This window comes from Chiloscyllium plagiosum, unplaced genomic scaffold, assembly GCF_037043375.1.
Source record: "Chiloscyllium plagiosum isolate Xiang-an unplaced genomic scaffold, Cpla_swu_hap1 HiC_scaffold_3, whole genome shotgun sequence".
NCBI classification, from domain to species: Eukaryota; Metazoa; Chordata; class Chondrichthyes; order Orectolobiformes; family Hemiscylliidae; genus Chiloscyllium; species Chiloscyllium plagiosum.
Genome location: NW_028270141.1, coordinates 161,285,698 through 161,310,860, shown reverse-complemented (window position 1 = coordinate 161,310,860; position 25,163 = coordinate 161,285,698). Strand labels below are relative to the sequence as shown.

Sequence of the window (25,163 nt, the reverse complement as noted above, 5' to 3'; positions counted from 1 at the left end):
TTAATCTTTGTTCATGAGACAATCCTTCCATCCCAGGGATCATCCTCGTGAAGCATAAGAGGTTACAGATGACACTAAAATTGGAGGGCAGATGTTCTCAGGTAAAGGGACGGCTGGAAAATGGGAAGCCTTCAGAAGTGAGATAATGAGAATCCAGAGAAAGTATATTCCGGTTAGGGTGAAAGGAAAGGCTGGTAGGTATAGGGAATGCTGGATGACTAAAGTAATTGAGAGTTTGGTTCAGAAAAAGAAGGATGCATATGTAAGGTACAGACAGGATAGATCGAATTAATCCTTAGAAGAGTATAAAGTAAGTAGGAGTATACTTAAGGGGGAAATCAGGAGGGCAAAAAGGGGACATGAGATAGCTTTGGCAAATAGAATTAAGGAGAATCCAAAGGGTTTTTACAAATACATTAACGACAAAAGGGCAACTACGGAGAAAATAGGGCCCCTCAAAGATCAGCAAGGTGGCCTTTATGTGGAGCCGCAGAAAATGGGAGAGATACTAAATTAGTATTTTGCATCAGTATTTACTGTGGAAAAGGATATGGAAGATATAGACTGTAGGGAAATAGATGGTGACATCTTGCAAAATGTCCAGATTACAGAGGAGGAAGTGCTGGATGTCTTGAAACGGATAAAGGTGGATAAATCCCCAGGACCTGATCAGGTGTACCCGAGACCTCTGTGGGAAGCTAGAGAAGTGATTGCTGGGCCTCTTGCTGAGATATTTGTATCATCGATAGTCACAGGTGAGGTGCCGGAAGACTGGAGGTTGGCAAATGTGGTGCCATTGTTTAAGAAGGGTGGTAAGGACAAGCCAGGGAACTATAGACCGTTGAGGCTGACGTCGGTGGTGGGTAAGTTGTTGGAGGGAATCCTGAGGGACAGGATGTACATGTATTTGGAAAGGCAAGGACTGATTAAGGATAGTCAACATAGTTTTGTGCGTGGGAAATCATGTCTCATAAACATGATTGAGTTTTTTGAGGAAATAACAAAGAGGATTGATGAGGGCAGAGCGGTAGATGTGATCTATATGGACTTCAGTAAGGCGTTCGACAAGGTTCCCCATGGGAGACTGGTTAGCAAGGTTATATCTCACAGAATACAGAGAGAACTAGCCATTTGGATACAGAACTGGCTCAAAGATAGAAGACAGAGGGTGGTGGTGGAGGGTTGTTTTTCAGACTGGAGGCCTGTGACCAGTGGAGTGCCACAAGGATCGGTGCTGGGCCCTCTACTTTTTGACATTTACATAAATGATTTGGATGTGAGCATAAGAGGTACAGTTAGTAAGTTTGCAGATTACACCAAAATTGGAGGTGTAGTGGACAGCGAAGAGGGTTACCTCAGATTACAACAGGATCTGGACCAGATGGGCCAATGGGCTGAGAAGTGGCAGATGGAGTTTAATTCGGATAAATGCGAGGTGCTGCATTTTGGGAAAGTAAATCTTTGCAGGACTTATACACTTAATGGTAAGGTCCTAGGGAGTGTTGCTGAACAAAGAGACCTTGGAGTGCAGGTTCATAGCCCCTTGAAAGTGGAGTCGCAGGTAGATAGGATAGTGAAGAAGGTGTTTGGTATGCTTTCCTTTATTGGTAAGAGTATTGAGTACAGGAGTTGGGAGGTCATGTTGCGGCTGTACAGGACGTTGGTTAGGCCACTGTTGGAATATTGCATGCAGTTCTGGTCTCCTTCCTATCGGAAAGATGTGAAACTTGAAAGGGTTCAGAAAAGGTTTACAAGGATGTTGCCAGGGTTGGAGGATTTGAGCTATAGGGAGAGGCTGAACAGGCTGGGGCTGTTTTCCCTGGAGCGTCGGAGGCTGAGGGGTGATCTTATAAAGGTTTACAAAATCATGAGGGGCATGGACAGGATAAATAGACAAAGTCTTTTCCCTGGGGTGGGGAAGTCCAGAACTAGAGGGCATAGGTTTAGGGTGAGAGGGGAAAGGTATAAAAGAGACCTAAGGGGCAACTTTTTCACACAGAGGGTGGTACGTGTATGGAATGAGCTACCAGAGGAAGTGGTGGAGGCTGGTACAATTGCAACATTTAAGAGGCATCTGGATGGGTATATGAATGGGAAGGGTTTGGAGGGATATGGGCCGGGTGCTGGCAGGTGGGACTAGATTGGGTTGGGATATCTGGTTGGTGTGGATGGGTTGGACCGAAGGGTCTGTTTCCGTGCTGTACATCTCTATGACTCTATAACTTCGAAATAAAGTAAATCCCTGACACTCACTTTAAAACCAGCAACTAGCAATTTATTTATCGATCTCTAACTGTGAATTACAACTGAATTATTAGTAAACCCAATAAATCCCTTTAACTACTAACTATTCCTGAATAAAATGAGATTCTAACGGTATGCTGTTCCAATAAATAAAAGTCCCACTTATATAACAAAATAGGGTTAAGGTCTATCGAAACTATAGCCAGGTTACATATCTTCTGGAAGGTTCTGTGCCTTCTGCATCGATTTCTCGGTCAGGAATGCCTTCTTCGTCATTGGTACTGTTATCATTTTGATGGTTCTCTCTCTCTCTGTGTCTCTGTCTCTCTCTCTCTCTCTCGCTCTCTCACGCACACACACACATGAGAGACAGAGAGACAGAGCGCGTTAGACCCCCAGAGCTAACTGCCATCCAGGGGAGACCTGTCCAACTGCCCCCTTATAGATAACACATCAATCATTCTTCGAATGGGATTGGTCCTAGGTTGTCAAAACTTTCAGATTTAAATTTAACCAGTTTTTGGTATCTAATTACCTGCTTCAAATTGATTGGCTAAATTCAAAAGCCTGGTATCTTGGTAAAAACTGCTGCTTTGGTCGTTTGATACAAAATGTTCCAGTTCGGACTCTCTGTGTACTGACGGACATCCATTTTAAATCTCTAAGCACAGAAAAAACACCATCTTTAAAAGGGACCGTGCAATGATTCTCTCCCTGCCCCAGAGCATTTCACAAACACTAACTTCGAACATCCTGCCTCCTACTCCACAATTACTCTACCCAACTTCACAACAATTTAAAGGAGCTGTTGTCCTTTTTTCTTTTCCTCACTAGTTTACCTTTATAGCTTAATTTCTCTGCGTAATTATCTTTTTAATTTCCTTTGCCTGTTTCTAAATTTAGAGTCAAGAGTGTAGTGCTGGAAAAGCACAGCAGGTCAGGCAGCATCCGAGGAGCTGGACAATCGACGTTTCGGGCATAAGCTCTTCATCCTGCTCCTCGGATGCTGCCTGACCTGCTGTGCTTTTCCAGCACCACACTCTGGACTCTGATCTCCAGCATCTGCAGGCCTCATTTTCTCCTGGTTTTAAATTTAACTCAGTCTTCGAGGTTATCGCTGTCTTTTCCCTCCTTTTTTTCAATGTTATGCTCACCTTAACTTCCTGGATTAGCCATTGTTGGTTTATACAAAGAACAAAGAGAATTTACAGCCCAGGAACAGGCCCTTCGGCCCTCCAGGCCTGAGCCAATCCAAATCCACTGTCTAAACCTGTCGGTCAATTCCTAAGCATCTGTATCCCTCTGTTCCCCACCTACTCAGGCATCTGTCCAGACACATCTTAAATGAATCTACCGTGCCTGCCTCTACCACCTCTGCTGGCAACGTGTTCCAGGCGCCCACCACCCTCTGTGTGAAATACTTGCTGCGTGTATCCCCCTTAAACTTTGCACCTCTCACCTTGAAAGCTTGGCCTCTCGTTATTGAATCCTTCACCCTGGGAAAAAGCTTGTCTCTATCCACCCTGTCGATACCCTTCATGATTTTGTCAACGTCAATCAGGTTCCCCCTCAATCTCCTTTTTTCTAATGAAAATAAACCTAACCTACTCAATCTCTCTTCATAGCTAGCACCTTCCATACCAGGCAACATCCTCGTAAACCTCCTCTGCACCCTCTCCAAAGCGTCCACATCCTTTTGGTAATGTGGTGACCAGAACTGTACACGGTATTCTAAATGCGGCCGAACCAATGTCTTGTACAATTTTAACATGACTTGCCAGCTCTTCTACTCAATACCCCGTCCGATGAAGGCAAGCATACCATATGCCTTCTTGACCACTCTATCCACCTGTGTAGCAACTTTCAGGGTACAGTGGACCTGCTCTCCCAGATCTCTCTGCCCATCAACTTTTCCCAAGGCTCTTCCATTCATTGTATAATTCGCTGTAGAATTAGACTTGCACAAATGCATCACCTCACATTTCCCTGGATCGAACACCATCTGCCACTTTTCCGCCTAACTCTCCAGTCTGTCTATATTCTCCTGTATTCTCTGACAGTCCCTTATGCTTTCTGCTACTCCACCAATCTTCGTGTCATCTGCAAACTTGCTGATCATACCAACAGTGCCCTCTTCCAGATCATTTATGTATATTACAAACAACAGTGGCCCCAATACTGACCCGTGTGGAACACCACTGGTCACCTTTCTCCATTTCGAGAAACTCTCTTCAACTACTACACTCTGTCTTCTGTTGCTCAACCAGTTCTTTATCCACTGAGCTAGACCACCCTGCACACCATGTGACTTCACGTTCTCCATTAGACTACAATGGGGAACCTTCTCAAATGCCTTACTAAAGTCCATGTATATGACATCAACAGCCCTTCCTTCATCTATCAACTTGGTCACTTCCTCGAAGAACTCTATTAAGTTGGTAAGGCGCAATCTCCCCCGCACACATCCATGTTGCCTATCACTGATAAGCCCATTCTTTTCCAAATATAAATAGACTTTATCCCTCAGTACCTTCTCCAGCAACTTCCCCACCACCGACGTCGGGCTCACTGGTCTGTAGTTACCCGGAATATCCCTACTACTCTTCTTGTACAGAGGGACAACATGAGCAACCTTCCAGTCCTCCGGCACCTCACCTGTATTTAAGGATGCCACAAAGATATCTGTCTGGGCCCCAGCTATTTCCTCTCTCACCTCCGTCAGCAACCTGGGATAGATCCCATCCGGTCCTGGGGATTTGTCCACCTTAATAACCTTTAGCCTGCCCAACACCTCTTCCTACTTATGTCTACGTGATCCAGACTAATCAAACTTCTATCTCATCATTTTCCTCTCCTTAGTGAACACTGATGCAAAGTAATCATTCAGAGTCTCAGGTTCGGCACACAGCCTTCCTTCCTTATCCTTTAGTGGACCAATCCTTTCTCTAGTTACCCACTTGCTTCTTATATAACAATAAAATGCTTTGGGATTCTCCTTAATTCTGCTCACTAAAGTTATTTCATGACTCCTTTTAGCCCGCTTGATTCCTCCAGGGCCTGTTCTGTTCTGAGCTGCCTGGACCTTATGTACACTTCCCTTTTCCTCTTGGCTAGTTGTACAATTTCTCCTGTCATCCACGGTTCGCAAATCTTGCCCTTCCTATCCTTTGCCTTCAATGGGACATGCCTGTCCTGCACTATCTTTAACCTATCTTTGAAAGCCTCCCACATCTCAAATATGGACTTCCCTTCAAATAGCTGTGTCCAATCCACATTTCCCAGCTCCTGCCTAGTTTTGATATAACTAGCCTTGGCCCAGTTTAGTACTCTCCCCTCAGGAGTACTCTCCCCTCAGGAGTACTCTCCCCTCAGGAGTACTCTCCCCTCGGGACCACTCTCTTCTTTATCTACGAGTATTCTAAAACTTACAGAATTGTGGTCACTGTTCCCAAAGAAATCCCCCACCGCAACTTCTACCACCTGGCCTGGCTCGTTCCCCAGTACCAGGTCTAATCGTCGGACATTGACATACTGCTCTAGAAAACTCTCCTGGACACTTCTTACAAATTCTACCCCATCCAGACCTCTGACGCTAAGTGTATCCCAGTCAATGTTGGGAAAATGAAAATCTCCCATCACCACTACCCTATTGCCTCGACACCTTTCCATAATCTGTTTACCTGTTTGGTCATCTACCTCACCCTCACTGTTGGGAGGCCTGTAATACAGCCCCAACAATGTAACTGCACCCTTCCCATTTCTCAGCTCCACCCATAATGCCTCACTGCCCAAGATCTCCATAGTGTCCTCCTTTAGCACAGCGTGCTATCGTCCCTGACCAGCAATGCAACTCCTCCCCCCCCTTTTACTTCCCTCCCTGTCCTGTCTGAAACATCTATATCCTGGAACATTTAGTTGCCAATCATGCCCTTCCTTCAGCTAAGTCTCTGTGATTGCAATAACCTCATACTCCCAGGCACCAATCCAAGCCCTAAGTCCATCTGCCTTACCCACTATGCTCCTTGCATTAAAGTAGATGCATTCCAGGCCACCAGTTCTTTTGCGCTCACCTGCTCTCTGCCTACTCTTCCCTTTATTAATGCTAACTTCATATTTCTTACAGTCTCCAGTCTCCACCTCGCTGCCTACTTGTTTTCTCTTCTGGTTCCCAGCCCCCTGCCACATTAGTCTAAAACCTCCCCAACAGCAGGAGCAAAATTTCCCCCAAGGACATTGGTTCTGGTCTGGTTCAGATGAAGACCGTCCATTTTGTAATAGTCCCAGCTTCCCCAGAACCGGTCCCAATGTCCAACAAATCTGAACCCCTCCCTCCTACACCACCCCTCAAGCCACGTGTTCATCCTGCCTAGTTTTTCATTTCTACGCTGGCTAGCACGTGGCACTGGTAGTCATCCTGAGATCACTACCTTTGAGGTCCTCCTGTTTAACTTCTCTCCTAGCTCCCTGAATTCTTCTTTCAGGACCTCATCTCGTTTCCTACCTAAATCGTTGGTGCCTATATGCATCAAGACAACTGGCTGTTCACCTTCCCCATCTGCCACTTTTCGAACACCATCTGCCACTTTTCCGCCTAACTCTCCAGTCTGTCTATATTCTCCTGTATTCTCTGACAGTCCCTTATGCTTTCTGCTACTCCACCAATCTTCGTGTCATCTGCAAACTTGCTGATCATACCAACAGTGCCCTCTTCCAGATCATTTATGTATATTACAAACAACAGTGGCCCCAATACTGACCCGTGTGGAACACCACTGGTCACCTTTCTCCATTTCGAGAAACTCTCTTCAACTACTACACTCTGTCTTCTGTTGCTCAACCAGTTCTTTATCCACTGAGCTAGACCACCCTGCACACCATGTGACTTCACGTTCTCCATTAGACTACAATGGGGAACCTTCTCAAATGCCTTACTAAAGTCCATGTATATGACATCAACAGCCCTTCCTTCATCTATCAACTTGGTCACTTCCTCGAAGAACTCTATTAAGTTGGTAAGGCGCAATCTCCCCCGCACACATCCATGTTGCCTATCACTGATAAGCCCATTCTTTTCCAAATATAAATAGACTTTATCCCTCAGTACCTTCTCCAGCAACTTCCCCACCACCGACGTCGGGCTCACTGGTCTGTAGTTACCCGGAATATCCCTACTACTCTTCTTGTACAGAGGGACAACATGAGCAACCTTCCAGTCCTCCGGCACCTCACCTGTATTTAAGGATGCCACAAAGATATCTGTCTGGGCCCCAGCTATTTCCTCTCTCACCTCCGTCAGCAACCTGGGATAGATCCCATCCGGTCCTGGGGATTTGTCCACCTTAATAACCTTTAGCCTGCCCAACACCTCTTCCTACTTATGTCTACGTGATCCAGACTAATCAAACTTCTATCTCATCATTTTCCTCTCCTTAGTGAACACTGATGCAAAGTAATCATTCAGAGTCTCAGGTTCGGCACACAGCCTTCCTTCCTTATCCTTTAGTGGACCAATCCTTTCTCTAGTTACCCACTTGCTTCTTATATAACAATAAAATGCTTTGGGATTCTCCTTAATTCTGCTCACTAAAGTTATTTCATGACCCCTTTTAGCCCGCTTGATTCCTCCAGGGCCTGTTCTGTTCTGAGCTGCCTGGACCTTATGTACACTTCCCTTTTCCTCTTGGCTAGTTGTACAATTTCTCCTGTCATCCACGGTTCGCAAATCTTGCCCTTCCTATCCTTTGCCTTCAATGGGACATGCCTGTCCTGCACTATCTTTAACCTATCTTTGAAAGCCTCCCACATCTCAAATATGGACTTCCCTTCAAATAGCTGTGTCCAATCCACATTTCCCAGCTCCTGCCTAGTTTTGATATAACTAGCCTTGGCCCAGTTTAGTACTCTCCCCTCAGGAGTACTCTCCCCTCAGGAGTACTCTCCCCTCAGGAGTACTCTCCCCTCGGGACCACTCTCTTCTTTATCTACGAGTATTCTAAAACTTACAGAATTGTGGTCACTGTTCCCAAAGAAATCCCCCACCGCAACTTCTACCACCTGGCCTGGCTCGTTCCCCAGTACCAGGTCTAATCGTCGGACATTGACATACTGCTCTAGAAAACTCTCCTGGACACTTCTTACAAATTCTACCCCATCCAGACCTCTGACGCTAAGTGTATCCCAGTCAATGTTGGGAAAATGAAAATCTCCCATCACCACTACCCTATTGCCTCGACACCTTTCCATAATCTGTTTACCTGTTTGGTCATCTACCTCACCCTCACTGTTGGGAGGCCTGTAATACAGCCCCAACAATGTAACTGCACCCTTCCCATTTCTCAGCTCCACCCATAATGCCTCACTGCCCAAGATCTCCATAGTGTCCTCCTTTAGCACAGCGTGCTATCGTCCCTGACCAGCAATGCAACTCCTCCCCCCCCTTTTACTTCCCTCCCTGTCCTGTCTGAAACATCTATATCCTGGAACATTTAGTTGCCAATCATGCCCTTCCTTCAGCTAAGTCTCTGTGATTGCAATAACCTCGTACTCCCAGGCACCAATCCAAGCTCTAAGTCCATCTGCCTTACACACTATACTCCTTGCATTAAAGTAGATGCATTCCAGGCCACCAGTTCTTTTGCGCTCACCTGCTCCCTGCCTACTCTTCCCTTTATTCATGCTAACTTCATATTTCTTACAGTCTCCAGTCTCCACCTCGCTGCCTACTTGTTTTCTCTTCTGGTTCCCAGCCCCCTGCCACATTAGTCTAAAACCTCCCCAACAGCAGGAGCAAAATTTCCCCCAAGGACACTGGTTCTGGTCTGGTTCAGATGAAGACCGTCCATTTTGTAATAGTCCCAGCTTCCCCAGAACCGGTCCCAATGTCCAACAAATCTGAACCCCTCCCTCCTACACCATCCCTCAAGCCACGTGTTCATCCTGCCTAGTTTTTCATTTCTACGCTGGCTAGCACGTGGCACTGGTAGTCATCCTGAGATCACTACCTTTGAGGTCCTCCTGTTTAACTTCTCTCCTAGCTCCCTGAATTCTTCTTTCAGGACCTCATCTCGTTTCCTACCTAAATCGTTGGTGCCTATATGCATCAAGACAACTGGCTGTTCACCTTCCCCTTTCAGAATGCTCTGCAGCCGATCGGTGACATCCCTGACCCGAGCACCTGGGAGGCAACATACCATCCGGGAGTCCCGTTTTGGTCACAGAACCACCTATCTACTCCCCTCACAATAGAATCCCCTATGACTATGGCCCTCCGAGTCGTTTTCCTGCCCTTCTGAACAGCAGTGCCCGCCACGGTGCCGTGATCCTGGCAACTGCTGCCCTCCCCTGGTGAGCCATCTCCCCCAACAGTATTCAAAACGGTACGTCTGTTTTGGAGGGAGATGACCGCAGGGGACACCTGCACTGCCTTCCTACTCTTTTTCTGCCTTTTGGTCACCCATTTACTGTCTCCCTCAGCAACTCTAACCTGCGGGGTGACCAATTCACTAAACGTGCTATCCACGATCTCCTCAGCATCGCAGAAGCTCCACAGTGAGTCCATCCGCAGCTCCAGAGCTGTCATGTGGTCAAACAACAGCTGCAGCTGGACACACTTCTTGTAAATGTAAGAGTCAGAAACATCAGCCACGTCCCTGAGCTCCCACATCAAGCAAGAGGGACATGCACAGGTGCAGGCCGACCCATTGTCTCAACCTGTCCCTGTCACCAAACTCATCTCCTCATACCTTGACACCGTCCTATCCCCCCTAGTCCAGGAACTCCCCACAAACGTTTGAGACATCACCCACACCCTCCACCACCTCCAAGACTTTCATTTCTCGGTCCCCACCACCTCATCTTCACCATGGACATCCAGTCCCTGGACACATTGATTCATCATGACTAGGGCCTCCAAGCCCTCCGTTTCTTCCTCTCCTGACATCCCCGACAGTACCCTTCCACCGACACCTTCATCTGCCTGGCTGAACTGGTCCTCACCCTCAACAACTTCTCCTTCCAATCCTCCCACTTCCTCCAAACCAAAGGGGTAGCCATGGGCACCTGCATGGGCCCCAGCTATGCCTGTCTCTTGATGTCAGTTACATGGAACAGTCCATCTTTCGCATTTACACCGGCACCACTCCCCACCTCTTCCTCCATTATGTTGGTGACTGCATTGACGCCACCTCGTGCTCCCACGAGGAGGTTGAACAGTTTATCCACTTCACCAACACATTCCACCCCGACCTCAAGTTCACCTGGACCATCTCCGACACCTCCCTCCCCTTCCTGGACCTCGCCATCTCCATCAACAGTGGCTGACTCAACATGGACATCTTCTACAAGCCCACCAACTCCCACAGCTACCTAAATCGTTGGTGCCTATATGATTTATAGGCCACCCTGCCTCCTGTAAAAACACACGCTCTTACTCCCATTCCTCCACCGCATCTGTTCCCAGGAGGAGCAGTTCCACTCCAGGACATCCCAGATGGCCTCCTATTTCAGGGACTGCAATTTCCCCTCCTACATGATCGACAGTGCCCTCCAGGGCATCTCCTCCACTTCCTGCACCTCTGCCCTCAAACCCCACCCCTCCCCAACGCAGCAAGACTGGATACCCCACCCCCCCCCCACCCCCCCCGGTCCTTACCTTCCACCCCACCAACCTCCATATACATCACATCATCCTCCACCACTTCTGCCACCTACAAACAGACCCCACCACCAGAAATATATTTCCCTCCCCATCCCTGTCCGCTTTCTGTAAAGACTGTTCCCTCCGCAACTACCTCATCAGGTCCACACCCTCCCCTCCTGGAACCTCCCTCACCTCCATCCAAGGCCCCAAGGGAGCCTTCCACATCCATCAGAGTTTCACCTGCATTTCCACACGTCATTTACTGTATCTGTTGCTCCCAATGTGGTCTCCTCTACACAGGGGAGAACGCCAACTTGTGGATCGTTTCAGAGAACATCTCTGGGGCACCTGCACCAACCAACCCCACCGCCCTGTGGCTGAAAACTTCAACTCCCCCTTCCCCTCCCCCACAACTCCATCAAGGACATGCAGGTCCTGGGCCTCCTCCATCACCAAGCCTGAACCAGCCGACGCCTGGAGGAAGAACGCCTCATCTTCCGCCTTGGAACCCTCCAATCACATGGGATCAATGTGGACTTCACCAGTTTCCTCATTCCCCATCTCATCCCAGTTCCAACCTTCCAGCTCAGTACTGTCCCCATGACCTATCCCACCCGCCAATCTTCCTTCCCACCTATCGCTCCACCCTCCTCTCTGACTGATCACCCTGACTCCCAACCTCCATCCACCTATAGCACTCTCAGCTACCTTCCCACCCCCCCCACCCCCTTCCCATTTATCTCTCAGCCCCCTTGGCCTACAAGCCTCATTCCTGATGAAGGGCTTTTGCCCGAAACGTCGATTCTCCTGCTCCTCGGATGTTGCCTGACCTGCTGTGCTTTTCCAGCACCACACTCTCGATACTGATCTCCAGCATCTGCAGTCCTCACTTTCTCCCATTGTTGGTTTATCCCTCTCCTAGAAGTTTAAAACTATCTTTCCTGGCTGTGAGGGGAGTGGGATTATTTCTAGACTCTTAATCCAGAGACCAAGGGAATGTTCTTGGTACCCAGGGTTCCATGGCACATCTGGAATTAGCAATCTACTGAAGACCATGAACCCAGCATCAATGGTCTGGAAAATCTAGTTTAGTATATCCTTTAGGGAAGAAAGCTGCTATCCTTAGCTGGGCAGGCCTGCGTGTGACTCCAGACCCACAGCAATGTGGCTGGCCCTCTGGGTAATGAGGGATGGGTAATAAATGCTGGCCTGACATTCCTGTGACAGGCCAAGTGGCCTGGAGTTTCTGGTTTAGTCTCGCCTTCCCTTTGAGAATTGCAGCTCTACATTCACTACCTTCCATTGGGATAGGAGTCTCCTTGATCCCAGTGTCTATTGAAATGTGAGGAGCAGCAGAGTTAGCAGGACTCACTGGTGCTTACTCTTGTATGGAGTGTCAGTGACGCTGAGTTCCTCACTCATGTTTCGCTGTTCTTCTCCAGCTTTTCTAAACTGCGCTCTGTGTCTCCTGCTGTGAGGAGGAGTGGGAGTCTGTTCTGAAGAGGACAGAGGGGGGAGGGCAGTGGGGCAAAGAAGGGGGATGGGAGGGGGACGGGGAGGTTGGCTTTGGACAGAAAGCTGTCCAGACAGGGTTTCAGGACGCTGGCTCTTCTGGCTCTGCACTGACTGTCCTTTTGTCTCCCCCCCTCCCCCCCCCCCCCCCCCCCCCAACCCCCAACCTCTCACCACCTCCACTCCCCACCCCAAACTCTCACCACCCTCCTCCCCCCAGCTGATCATGTCTGTCTTGGAGAACAGCAGTAAGGAGAGGAACATCACAGAGAACGAGGCCTTTGACTGGGAGAAGGGTGGCACTGATATTTTACTGTCGACCAGCACCCCCACACAGGCCCAGCTCCATACCAAGCAGACAGCTGCCATGTTTGGGTGAGTCCACGCCATTCCCGGGGTTGGGGGTGGGTGGGAATGGGAGGGTGTATGTGCCTCATTTCGCTGATCTGGGGGGAGGTGAGTGGGTGTTAGGGGCATTGGGGTAAGGTGATTGAGGGATAAAGAGCTCCATGCAGTGCAATAAGAGACCATTCGACCCATGGAGTCTGCACCAACACTCCGACAGCATCCTATTTCCCCCCCCTCTCTGCCGCTGTACCCCCACTGTCTCTGTCCCCCCCCTCAGTCTCTGTTCCCCCCCCCCCCTCAGTCTCTGTCCCCCCACTCAGTCTCTGTCCCCCCCCTCAGTCTCTGTCCCCCCCCTCAGTCTCTGCCCCCACCTCAGTCTCTGTTCCCCCCCCCTCAGTCTCTGTTCGCCCCCCCCTCAGTCTCTGTCCCCGCCGCTCTGTCACTGTTCCCCCCCCCCTCAGTCTCTGTTCCCCCCCCTCCCCTCAGTCTCTGTCCCCCCACTCAGTCTCTGTCCCCCCCCCCCCCACTCAGTCTCTGTTGGCCCCCCTCAGTCTCTGTCCCCCCCCCCCCCCCACTGTCTCTGTCCCCGCCGCTCTGTCACTGTCCCCGTCTCTCAGTCTCTGTCCCCTCGTCTCTCAGTCTCGGTTCCCCTCCCCCCCACTCTGTCTCTGTCGTCCCACCTCTTTCACTGTTTCCCCCCGTCTCTCAGTCTCTGCCCCCCCCGTCTCTCAGTCTCTGTTCCCCCCCCCCCCCGTCTCTCAGTCTCTGTCCCCCCCGTCTCTCAGTCTCTGTCCCCCCCGTCTCTCAGTCTCTGTCCCCCCCGTCTCTCAGTCTCTGTCCCCCCGTCTCTCGTTCTCTTTTCCCCCCCTGTCTCTCAGTCTCTGTCCCCCCGTCTCTCAGTCTCTGTCCCCCCTGTCTCTCAGTCTCTGTCCCCCCGTCTCTCGTTCTCTTTTCCCCCCCTGTCTCTCAGTCTCTGTACCCCCCCCCTACCTCAGGCTCAGGTCCCCCCCCCTCAGTCTCAGGTCCCCCCCCCCCCAGTCTCAGGTCCCCCCCCCCTCAGTCTCAGGTTCCCCCCCCCCCCTCAGTCTCAGGTCCCCCCCGCCTCAGTCTCAGGTCTCCCCCCCCCCCCCCCCCCCCTCAGTCTCAGGTCCCCTCCCTCAGTCTCTGTTCCCCCCCCCCTCAGTCTCTGTTCCCCCCCCCCGCAGTCTCTGTTCCCCCCCCCCGCAGTCTCTGTTCCCCCCCCCGCAGTCTCTGTTCCCCCCCCCCGCAGTCTCTGTTCCCCCCCCCCCGCAGTCTCTGTTCCCCCCCCCCCGCAGTCTCTGTTTGCCCCCCCCGCAGTCTCTGTTTGCCCCCCCGCAGTCTCTGTTTGCCCCCCCGCAGTCTCTGTTCTCCCCCCCCCTCAGTCTCTGACCCCCCCTCAGTCGCTGTTCGACCCCCCTCAGTCTCTGTCTCCTCCCCCCCCCAGTCTCTGACCCCCCTCAGTCTCTGTCTCCCCCCCCCCCCAGTCTCTGACCCCCCCAGTCTCTGACCCCCCCCACTGTCTCTGTCCCCCCCCCTGTCTCTGTCCCCCCCCCTGTCTCTGTCCCCCCCCCTCAGTCTCTGTCCCCCCCCTCAGTCTCTGTCCCCCCCCCCTCAGTCTCTGTCCCCCCCCCTCAGTCTCTGTCCCCCCCCCTCAGTCTCTGTCCCCCCCCTCAGTCTCTGTCCCCCCCCTCAGTCTCTGTCCCCCCCTCAGTCTCTGCCCTCACCTCAGTCTCTGTCCCCCCCCCTCAGTCTCTGTTCGCTCCCCCCCCTCAGTCTCTGTCCCCCCCCCTCAGTCTCTGTCCCCCCTCAGTCTCTGTCCCCCCCCCTCAGTCTCTGTCCCCCCCCCTCAGTCTCTGTACCCCCCCCCCCCACTGTCTCTGTCCCCGCCGCTCTGTCACTGTCCCCCCCCCTCAGTCTCTGTCCCCCCCCCCCGGTCTCTGTCCCCCCACTCAGTCTCTGTCTCTCTCCCCCCCCCCCTCAGTCTCTGACCCACCCTCAGTCTCTGTCCGCCCCCCCACTGTCTCTGTCCCCACCCCACTGTCTCTGTCCCCGTCTCTCAGTCTCGGTTCCCCTCGTCTCTCAGTCTCGGTTCCCCTCGTCTCTCAGTCTCGGTTCCCCTCTTCCCCCCTCTGTCTCTATCGTCCCCCCTCTGTCACTGTTCCCCCCCCCTAGTCTCTGTCTCTCTTCCCCCCCCCCCCCCCCGACTCTCAGTCTCTGTCCCCCCCGTCTCTCAGTCTCTGTCCCCCCCCTCAGTCGCAGGTCCCCCCCCCTCAGTCTCTGTTCTCCCCCCCCCCCTCAGTCTCTGTCCCCGCCCCCCTCAGTCTCTGTTCCCCCACCCTCAGTCTCTGTTCCCCCCCCAACTGTCTCTGTCCTCGCCCCTCTGTCTCTGTCCCTGCCCTCAGTCTCTCTCCCCCCCTCAGTCTCTGTCCCCCCCCCCCCCGCCCCCAGTCTCTGTCCCCCCCGTCTCTCGGTCTCTGTTCCCTCCCCCCCCCCCCGTCTCTCGGTCTCCGTTTCCCCCCGGCCCGTGTCTCAGTCTCTGTTCCACCCGCCTCTCAGTCTCTGTCCACCCCCGTCTCTCAGTCTCTGTCCCCCCCCGTCTCTCAGTCTCTGTCCCCCCCCGTCTCTCAGTCTCTGTCCCCCCCCGTCTCTCAGTCTCTGTCCCCCTCCGTCTCTCAGTCTCTGTTCCCCCCCCCCCGTCTCTCAGTCTCTGTCCCCCCCCCCGTCTCTCAGTCTCTGCCCCCCCCGTCTCTCAGTCTCTGCCCCCCCCCGTCTCTCAGTCTCTGCCCCCCCCCGTCTCTCAGTCTCTGCCCCCCCCCCGTCTCTCAGTCTCTGTCCCCCCCGTCTCTCAGTCTCTGTCCCCCCCGTCTCTCAGTCTCTGTCCCCCCCGTCTCTCAGTCTCTGTTCCCCCCCGTCTCTCAGTCTCTGTTCCCCCCCGTCTCTCAGTCTCTGTCCCCCCCCGTCTCTCATTCTCTGTCCCCCCCCGTCTCTCAGTCTCTGTCCCCCCCCGTCTCTCAGTCTCTGTCCCCCCCCGTCTCTCAGTCTCTGTCCCCCCCCGTCTCTCAGTCTCTGTCCCCCCCCGTCTCTCAGTCTCTGTCCCACCCCGTCTCTCAGTCTTTGTCCCCCCCGTCTCTCAGTCTCTGTCCCCCCCCCGTCTCGCAGTCTCTGTCCCCCCCGTCTCTCAGTCTCTGTCCCCCCCCCGTCTCTCAGTCTCTGTCTCCCCCCCCCCCCGTCTCTCAGTCTCTGTCTCCCCCCCACCCCCCCGTCTCTCAGTCTCTGTCCCCCCCCGTCTCTCAGTCTCTGTCCCCCCCCGTCTCTCAGTCTCTGTCCCACCCCGTCTCTCAGTCTTTGTCCCCCCCGTCTCTCAGTCTCTGTCCCCCCCCCGTCTCGCAGTCTCTGTCCCCCCCGTCTCTCAGTCTCTGTCCCCCCCCCGTCTCTCTGCCTCTGTTCCCCCCCGTCTCTCTGCCTCTGTTCCCCCCCGTCTCTCTGCCTCTGTTCCCCCCCGTCTCTCTGCCTCTGTTCCCCCCCGTCTCTCTGCCTATGTTCCCCCCCCCGTCTCTCTGCCTCTGTTCCCCCCCGTCTCTCTGCCTCTGTTCCCCCCCGTCTCTCTGCCTCTGTTCCCCCCCGTCTCTCTGCCTCTGTTCCCCCCCGTCTCTCTGCCTCTGTTCCCCCCCGTCTCTCTGCCTCTGTTCCCCCCCGTCTCTCTGCCTCTGTTCCCCCCCGTCTCTCTGCCTCTGTTCCCCCCCGTCTCTCTGCCTCTGTTCCCCCCCGTCTCTCTGCCTCTGTTCCCCCCCGTCTCTCTGCCTCTGTTCCCCCCCGTCTCTCTGCCTCTGTTCCCCCCCGTCTCTCTGCCTCTGGTCCCCCCCGTCTCTCTGCCTCTGGTCCCCCCCGTCTCTCTGCCTCTGGTCCCCCCCGTCTCTCTGCCTCTGGTCCCCCCCGTCTCTCTGCCTCTGGTCCCCCCCGTCTCTCTGCCTCTGGTCCCCCCCGTCTCTCTGCCTCTGGTCACCCCCGTCTCTCTGCCTCTGGTCCCCCCCGTCTCTCTGCCTCTGGTCCCCCCCGTCTCTCTGCCTCTGGTCCCCCCCGTCTCTCAGTCTCTGTCCACCCGTCTCTCTGTCTCTGTTCCCCCCCGTCTCTCAGTCTCTGTCCACCCGTCTCTCAGTCTCTGTTCCCCCCCGTCTCTCAGTCTCTGTCTCCCCCCGTCTCTCAGTCTCTGTCTCCCCCCCCCCCCGTCTCTCAGTCTCTGTTCCCCCCCCTCTCTCAGTCTCTGTCCCCCCGTCTCTCAGTCTCTGTCCCCCCCCCGTCTCTCAGTCTCTGTCCCCCCCCGTCTCTCAGTCTCTGTCCCCCCCCGTCTCTCAGTCTCTGTTCCCCCCGTCTCTCAGTCTCTGTCCCCCCGTCTCTCAGTCTCTGTCCCCCCGTCTCTCAGTCTCTGTCCCCCCGTCTCTCAGTCTCTGTCCCCCCGTCTCTCAGTCTCTGTTCCCCCGTCTCTCAGTCTCTGTCCCCCCCGTCTCTCAGTCTCTTTTCTCCGTCCGTCTCTCAGTCTCTGTCTCCCCCAGTCTCTCAGTCTCTGTCCCCCCCCGTCTCTCAGTCTCTGTCTCCCCCCCCCCGTCTCTCAGTCTCTGTCCCCCCCCCATCTCTCAGTCTCTGTCCCCCCCCCGTCTCTCAGTCTCTGTCCCCCCCCCGTCTCTCAGTCTCTGTCCCCCCCCCCGTCTCTCAGTCTCTGTCCCCCCCCCCTGTCTCTCAGTCTCTGTTCCCCCCCGGATCTCAGTCTCTGTCCCCCCCGTCTCTCAGTCTCTTTCCCCCCCCGTCTCTCAGTCTCTTTCCCCCCCCGTCTCTCAGTCTCTTTCCCCCCCCGTCTCTCAGTCTCTTTCCCCCCCCGTCTCTCAGTCTCTTTCCCCCCCCGTCTCTCAGTCTCTGTTCCCCCGTCTCTCAGTCTCTGTTCCCCCGTCTCTCAGTCTCTGTTCCCCCGTCTCTCTGTCTCTGTCCCCCCCCCCCCCGTCTCTCAGTCACTGTCTCCCCCCCCCGTCTCTCAGTCTCTGTCCCCACCCCGTGTCTCAGTCTCTTTCCCCCTCCGTCTCTCAGTCTCTGTTCCCCCCCCATCTCTCAGTCTCTTTCCCCCCGTCTCTCAGTCTCTTTCCCCCCGTCTCTCAGTCTCTGCCCCCCGTCTCTCAGTCTCTACCCCCCCGTCTCTCAGTCTCTGTCTCCCCCCCCCGTCTCTCAGTCTCTGTTCCCCCCCGTCTCTCAGTCTCTGTTCCCCCCCGTCTCTCAGTCTCTGTTCCCCCCCCGTCTCTCAGTCTCTGTTCCCCCCCGTCTCTCAGTCTCTGTCTCCCCCCCCCCACCGTCTCTCAGTCTCTGTTCCCCCCCGTCTCTCAGTCTCTGTTCCCCCCCGTCTCTCAGTCTCTGTTCCCCCCCGTCTCTCAGTCTCTGTTCCCCCCCGTCTCTCAGTCTCTGTCCCCCCCCGTCTCTCAGTCTCTGTCCCCCCCCCGTCTCTCAGTCTCTGTTCCCCCACCCGTCTCTCAGTCTCTGTTTTTCCCCTGTCTCTCAGTCTCTGTCCCCCCCCCGTCTCTCAGTCTCTGTTCCCCCACCCGTCTCTCAGTCTCTGTTTTTCCCCCGTCTCTCAGTCTCTGTTCCCCCCCGTCTCTCAGTCTCTGTTCCCCCCCGTCTCTCAGTCTCTGTTCCCCCCTGTCTCTCAGTCTCTGTTCCCCCCCGTCTCTCAGTCTCTGTCCCCCCCCTGTCTCTCAGTCTCTGTTCCCCCCCCCCGTCTCTCAGTCTCTGTTCCCCCACCCGTCTCTCAGTCTCTGTTTTTCCCCCGTCTCTCAGTCTCTGTTCCCCCCCGTCTCTCAGTCTCTGTTCCCCCCTGTCTCTCAGTCTCTGTTCCCCCCTGTCTCTCAGTCTCTGTTCCCCCCATCTCTCAGTCTCTGTTCCCCCCAGTCTCTCAGTCTCTGTTCCCCCCAGTCTCTCAGTCTCTGAATCCCCCGTCTCTCAGTCTCTGTTCCCCCCGTCTCTCTGTCTCTGCACCCCCCGTCTCTCTGTCTCTGTTCCCCCCCGTCTCTCTGTCTCTGTTCCCCCCCTTCTCTCAGTCTCTGTTCCCCCCCCCCGTCTCTCAGTCTCTGTTCCCCCCCTGTCTCTCAGTCTCTGTTCCCCCCCGTCTCTCAGTCTCTGTCCCCCCGTCTCTCAGTCTCTGTCCCCCCGTCTCTCAGTCTCTGTCCCCCCGTCTCTCAGTCTCTGTTCCCCCGTCTCTCAGTCTCTGTTCCCCCGTCTCCCAGTCTCTGCTCCCCCCCCGTCTCTCAGTCTCTGCTCCCCCCCCGTCTCTCAGTCTCTGTCCCCCCCCGTCTCTCAGTCTCTGACTCCCACCCCCCCCCCGTCTCTCAGTCTCTGTCCCCCCTCCCCACCCCCGTCTCTCAGTCTCTGTCCCCCCCCCCCACCCCCGTCTCTCAGTCTCTGTCCCCCCCCCCCCCGTGTCTCAGTCTCTGTCCCCCCAGTCTCTCACTCTCTTCCCCCCCCCGTCTCTCAGTCTCTGTTCCCCCGTCTCTCAGTCTCTGTCTCCCCCCCCCACCCCCGTCTCTCAGTCTCTGTCCCCCCCCCCCCGTGTCTCAGTCTCTGTCCCCCCAGTCTCTCACTCTCTTCCCCCCCCCGTCTCTCAGTCTCTGTCCCCCCCCCCGTCTCTCACTCTCTGTTCCCCCGTCTCTCAGTCTCTGTTCCCACCGTCTCTCTGCCTCTGTTCCCCCCCCGTCTCTCTGCCTCTGTTCCTCCCCGTCTCTCTGCCTCTGTTCCCCCACCCGTCTCTCTGCCTCTGTTCCCCCCCGTCTCTCTGCCTCTGTTCCCCCCCGTCTCTCTGTCTCTGTTCCCCCCCGTCTCTCTGTCTCTGTTCCCCCCCCGTCTCTCTGTCTCTGTTCCCCCCCGTCTCTCTGTCTCGGTTCCCCCCCGTCTCTCTGTCTCGGTTCCCCCCCGTCTCTCAGTCTCTGTCCCCCCGTCTCTCAGTCTCTGTCCCCCCGTCTCTCAGTCTCTGTCCCCCCGTCTCTCAGTCTCTGTTCCCCCGTCTCTCAGTCTCTGTTCCCCCGTCTCCCAGTCTCTGCTCCCCCCCCGTCTCTCAGTCTCTGCTCCCCCCCCGTCTCTCAGTCTCTGTCCCCCCCCGTCTCTCAGTCTCTGACTCCCACCCCCCCCCCGTCTCTCAGTCTCTGTCCCCCCTCCCCACCCCCGTCTCTCAGTCTCTGTCCCCCCCCCCCACCCCCGTCTCTCAGTCTCTGTCCCCCCCCCCCCCGTGTCTCAGTCTCTGTCCCCCCAGTCTCTCACTCTCTTCCCCCCCCCGTCTCTCAGTCTCTGTTCCCCCGTCTCTCAGTCTCTGTCTCCCCCCCCCACCCCCGTCTCTCAGTCTCTGTCCCCCCCCCCCCGTGTCTCAGTCTCTGTCCCCCCAGTCTCTCACTCTCTTCCCCCCCCCGTCTCTCAGTCTCTGTCCCCCCCCCCGTCTCTCACTCTCTGTTCCCCCGTCTCTCAGTCTCTGTTCCCACCGTCTCTCTGCCTCTGTTCCCCCCCCGTCTCTCTGCCTCTGTTCCTCCCCGTCTCTCTGCCTCTGTTCCCCCACCCGTCTCTCTGCCTCTGTTCCCCCCCGTCTCTCTGCCTCTGTTCCCCCCCGTCTCTCTGTCTCTGTTCCCCCCCGTCTCTCTGTCTCTGTTCCCCCCCCGTCTCTCTGTCTCTGTTCCCCCCCGTCTCTCTGTCTCGGTTCCCCCCCGTCTCTCTGTCTCGGTTCCCCCCCGTCTCTCAGTCTCTGTCCCCCCCGTCTCTCAGTCTCTTCCCCCCCCCGTCTCTCAGTCTCTTTCCCCCCCCGTCTCTCAGTCTCTGTCCCCCGTCTCTCAGTCTCTGTTCCCCCGTCTCTCAGTCTCTGTTCCCCCGTCTCTCAGTCTCTGTTCCCCCGTCTCTCAGTCTCTGTTCCCCCGTCTCTCAGTCTCTGTTCCCCCGTCTCTCAGTCTCTGTTCCCCCGTCTCTCAGTCTCTGTTCCCCCGTCTCTCAGTCTCTGTTCCCCCGTCTCTCAGTCTCTGTTCCCCCGTCTCTCAGTCTCTGTTCCCCCGTCTCTCAGTCTCTGTTCCCCCATCTCTCTGTCTCTGTTCCCCCGTCTCTCAGTCTCTGTTCCCCAGTCTCTCAGTCACTGTCTCCCCCCCCGTCTCTCAGTCTCTGTCCCCACCCCGTGTCTCAGTCTCTTTCCCCCTCCGTCTCTCAGTCTCTGTTCCCCCGTCTCTCAGTCTCTTTCCCCCCGTCTCTCAGTCTCTTTCCCCCCGTCTCTCAGTCTCTGCCCCCCGTCTCTCAGTCTCTACCCCCCCGTCTCTCAGTCTCTGTCTCCCCCCCCCGTCTCTCAGTCTCTGTTTCCCCCCCCGTCTCTCGGTCTCTGTTCCCCCACCCGTCTCTCCGTCTCTGTTTTTCCCCCGTCTCTCAGTCTCTGTTCCCCCCCGTCTCTCAGTCTCTGTCTCCCCCCCCCCGTCTCTCAGTCTCTGTTCCCCCCCGTCTCTCAGTCTCTGTTCCCCCCGTCTCTCAGTCTCCGTTCCCCCCCGTCTCTCTGTCTCTGCTCCCCCCCGTCTCTCAGTCTCTGTCCCCCCGTCTCTCAGTCTCTGCCCCCCCGTCTCTCAGTCTCTGTCCCCCCCCGTCTCTCAGTCTCTGTCTCCCCCCCCCCGTCTCTCAGTCTCTGTTCCCCCCCGTCTCTCAGTCTCTGTTCCCCCCCCGTCTCTCTGTTTCTGTTACCCCGTCTCTCTGTTTCTGTTACCCCGTCTCTCAGTCTCTGTCCCCCCGTCTCTCAGTCTCTGTTCCCCCCCCGTCTCTCAGTCTCTGTTCCCCCCCCTCTCTCAGTCTCTGTTCCCCCCCGTCTCTCAGTCTCTGTTCCCCCCCGTCTCTCAGTCTCTGTTCCCCCCCGTCTCTCAGTCTCTGTTCCCCCCCGTCTCTCAGTCTCTGTTCCCCCCCGTCTCTCAGTCTCTGTTCCCCCCCGTCTCTCAGTCTCTGTCTCCCCCCCCCGTCTCTCAGTCTCTGTTCCCCCCCGTCTCTCAGTCTCTGTTCCCCCCGTCTCTCAGTCTCTGTTCCCCCCCGTCTCTCAGTCTCTGTTCCCCCCCGTCTCTCAGTCTCTGTTCCCCCCCCGTCTCTCAGTCTCTGTTCCCCCCCGTCTCTCAGTCTCTGTTCCCCCCCCCCGTCTCTCAGTCTCTGTCCCCCCCCCGTCTCTCAGTCTCTGTTCCCCCACCCGTCTCTCAGTCTCTGTTTTTCCCCCGTCTCTCAGTCTCTGTTCCCCCCCGTCTCTCAGTCTCAGTTCCCCCCCGTCTCTCAGTCCCTGTTCCCCCCCGTCTCTCAGTCCCTGTTCCCCCCCGTCTCTCAGTCTCTGTTCCCCCCCCGTCTCTCAGTCTCTGTTCCCCCCAGTCTCTCAGTCTCTGTTCTCCCCAGTCTCTCAGTCTCTGTACCCCCCGTCTATCAGTCTCTGTTCCCCCCCGTCTCTCTGTCTCTGCTCCCCCCGTCTCTCTGTCTCTGTTCCCCCCCGTCTCTCAGTCTCTGTCCCCCGTCTCTCAGTCTATGTTCCCCCCCGTCTCTCAGTCTCTGTTCCCCCCCGTCTCTCAGTCTCTGTCCCCCCCCCGTCTCTCAGTCTCTGTTCCCCCACCCGTCTCTCAGTCTCTGTTTTTCCCCCGTCTCTCAGTCTCTGTTCCCCACCGTCTCTCAGTCTCTGTTCCCCCCCCGTCTCTCAGTCTCTGTTCCCCCCCCGTCTCTCAGTCTCTGTTCCCCCCAGTCTCTCAGTCTCTGTTCTCCCCAGTCTCTCAGTCTCTGTTCCCCCCCGTCTCTCAGTCTCTGTTCCCCCCCGTCTCTCAGTCTCTGTTCCCCCCCGTCTCTCTGTCTCTGCTCCCCCCGTCTCTCTGTCTCTGTTCCCCCCGTCTCTCAGTCTCTGTCCCCCGTCTCTCAGTCTATGTTCCCCCCCGTCTCTCAGTCTCTGTTCCCCCCCGTCTCTCAGTCTCTGTCCCCCCCCCCCGTCTCTCAGTCTCTGTTCCCCCACCCGTCTCTCAGTCTCTGTTCCCCCCCCGTCTCTCAGTCTCTGTTCCCCCCCGTCTCTCAGTCTCTGTTCCCCCCCCGTCACTCAGTCTCTGTTCCCCCCCGTCTCTCAGTCTCTGTCTCCCCCCCCCCGTCTCTCAGTCTCTGTTCCCCCCGTCTCTCAGTCTCTGTTCCCCCCGTCTCTCAGTCTCTGTTCCCCCCGTCTCTCAGTCTCTGTTCCCCCCCGTCTCTCAGTCTCTGTTCCCCCCCGTCTCTCAGTCTCTGTTCCCCCCCGTCTCTCAGTCTCTGTTCCCCCCGTCTCTCAGTCTCTGTTCCCCCCCGTCTCTCAGTCTCTGTCCCCCCCCGTCTCTCAGTCTCTGTCTCCCCCCCCCGTCTCTCAGTCTCTGTTCCCCCACCCGTCTCTCAGTCTCTGTTCCCCCACCCGTCTCTCAGTCTCTGTTTTTCCCCCGTCTCTCAGTCTCTGTTCCCCCCCGTCTCTCAGTCTCTGTTCCCCCCCGTCTCTCAGTCTCTGTTCCCCCCCGTCTCTCAGTCTCTGTTCCCCCCCCGTCTCTCAGTCTCTGTTCCCCCCCCCCGTCTCTCAGTCTCTGTTCCCCCCCCCCCGTCTCTCAGTCTCTGTTCCCCCCAGTCTCTCAGTCTCTGTTCTCCCCAGTCTCTCAGTCTCTGCACCCCCCGTCTATCAGTCTCTGTTCCCCCCCGTCTCTCTGTCTCTGCTCCCCCCGTCTCTCTGTCTCTGTTCCCCCCCGTCTCTCAGTCTCTGTCCCCCGTCTCTCAGTCTCTGTTCCCCCCCGTCTCTCAGTCTCTGTTCCCCCCCGTATCTCAGTCTCTGTTCCCCCCCGTCTCTCAGTCTCTGTTCCCCCCCCGTCTCTCAGTCTCTGTTCCCCCCCATCTCTCAGTCTCTGTCTCCCCCCCCCCCCGTCTCTCAGTCTCTGTTCCCCCCCCCGTCGCTCAGTCTCTGTTCCCCCCCGTCGCTCAGTCTCTGTTCCCCCCCGTCTCTCAGTCTCTGTTCCCCCCCGTCTCTCAGTCTCTGTTCCCCCCCGTCTCTCAGTCTCTGTCCCCCCCCCGTCTCTCAGTCTCTGTCCCCCCTCCCCCCCGTCTCTCAGTCTCCGTTCCCCCCCGTCTCTCTGTCTCTGCTCCCCCCCGTCTCTCAGTCTCTGTCCCCCCGTCTCTCAGTCTCTGTCCCCCCGTCTCTCAGTCTCTGTCCCCCCCCGTCTCTCAGTCTCTGTCTCCCCCCCCCCCCATCTCTCAGTCTCTGTTCCCCCCCGTCTCTCAGTCTCTGTTCCCCCCCGTCTCTCTGTTTCTGTTACCCCGTCTCTCAGTCTCTGTCCCCCCGTCTCTCAGTCTCTGCCCCCCCGTCTCTCAGTCTCTGCCCCCCCGTCTCTCAGTCTCTGTTCCCCCCCCTCTCTCAGTCTCTGTTCCCCCCCGTCTCTCAGTCTCTGTTCCCCCCCGTCTCTCAGTCTCTGTTCCCCCCCGTCTCTCAGTCTCTGTTCCCCCCCCGTCTCTCAGTCTCTGTCCCCCCCCCGTCTCTCAGTCTCTGTTCCCCCCCGTCTCTCAGTCTCTGTCTCCCCCCCCCCCGTCTCTCAGTCTCTGTTCCCCCACCCGTCTCTCAGTCTCTGTTTTTCCCCCGTCTCTCAGTCTCTGTTCCCCCGTCTCTCTGTCTCTGTTCCCCCGTCTCTCAGTCTCAGTTCTCCCCAGTCTCTCTGTCTCTGTACCCCCCGTCTCTCAGTCTCAGTTCTCCCCCGTCTCTCAGTCTCTGTACCCCCCGTCTCTCAGTCTCTGTTCCCCCCCGTCTCTCAGTCTCTGTTCCCCCCCGTCTCTCAGTCTCTGTTCCCCCCCGTCTCTCTGTCTCTGCTCCCCCCGTCTCTCTGTCTCTGTTCCCCCGTCTCTCTGTCTCTGTTCCCCCGTCTCTCTGTCTCTGTTCCCCCGTCTCTCAGTCTCTGTTCCCCCGTCTCTCAGTCTCTGTTCCCCCGTCTCTCAGTCTCTGTTCCCCCCCCGTCTCTCAGTCTCTGTCCCCCCCCCCGTCTCTCAGTCTCTGTTCCCCCACCCGTCTCTCAGTCTCTGTTCCCCCACCCGTCTCTCAGTCTCTGGTTTTCCCCCGTCTCTCAGTCTCTGTTCCCCCCCGTCTCTCAGTCTCTGTTCCCCCCCGTCTCTCAGTCTCTGTTCCCCCCCGTCTCTCAGTCTCTGTTCCCCCCCGTCTCTCAGTCTCTGTTCCCCCCCGTCTCTCAGTCTCTGTTCCCCCCCGTCTCTCAGTCTGTTCCCCCCCGTCTCTCAGTCTCTGTTCCCCCCCCCGTCTCTCAGTCTCTGTTCCCCCCCGTCTCTCAGTCTCTGTCTCCCCCCCCCGTCTCTCAGTCTCTGTACCCCCCGTCTCTCAGTCTCTGTTCCCCCGTCTCTCTGTCTCTGT

At 56.2% G+C, this 25,163-nt stretch overlaps 1 protein-coding gene across 1 annotated transcript in view; it reads left to right on the top strand.

Moving 5' to 3' along the window:
* The window catches only part of LOC122547319 (tau-tubulin kinase 1-like), a 226,303-nt gene that overhangs the window by 58,520 nt on the left and 142,620 nt on the right, over nt 1-25,163 (top strand). The window contains exon 8 of the mRNA XM_087976604.1: nt 12,615-12,769. Within this exon, the coding sequence (XP_087832730.1) occupies nt 12,615-12,769 (155 nt within the window). The remainder of the gene's footprint in view (nt 1-12,614; nt 12,770-25,163) is intronic.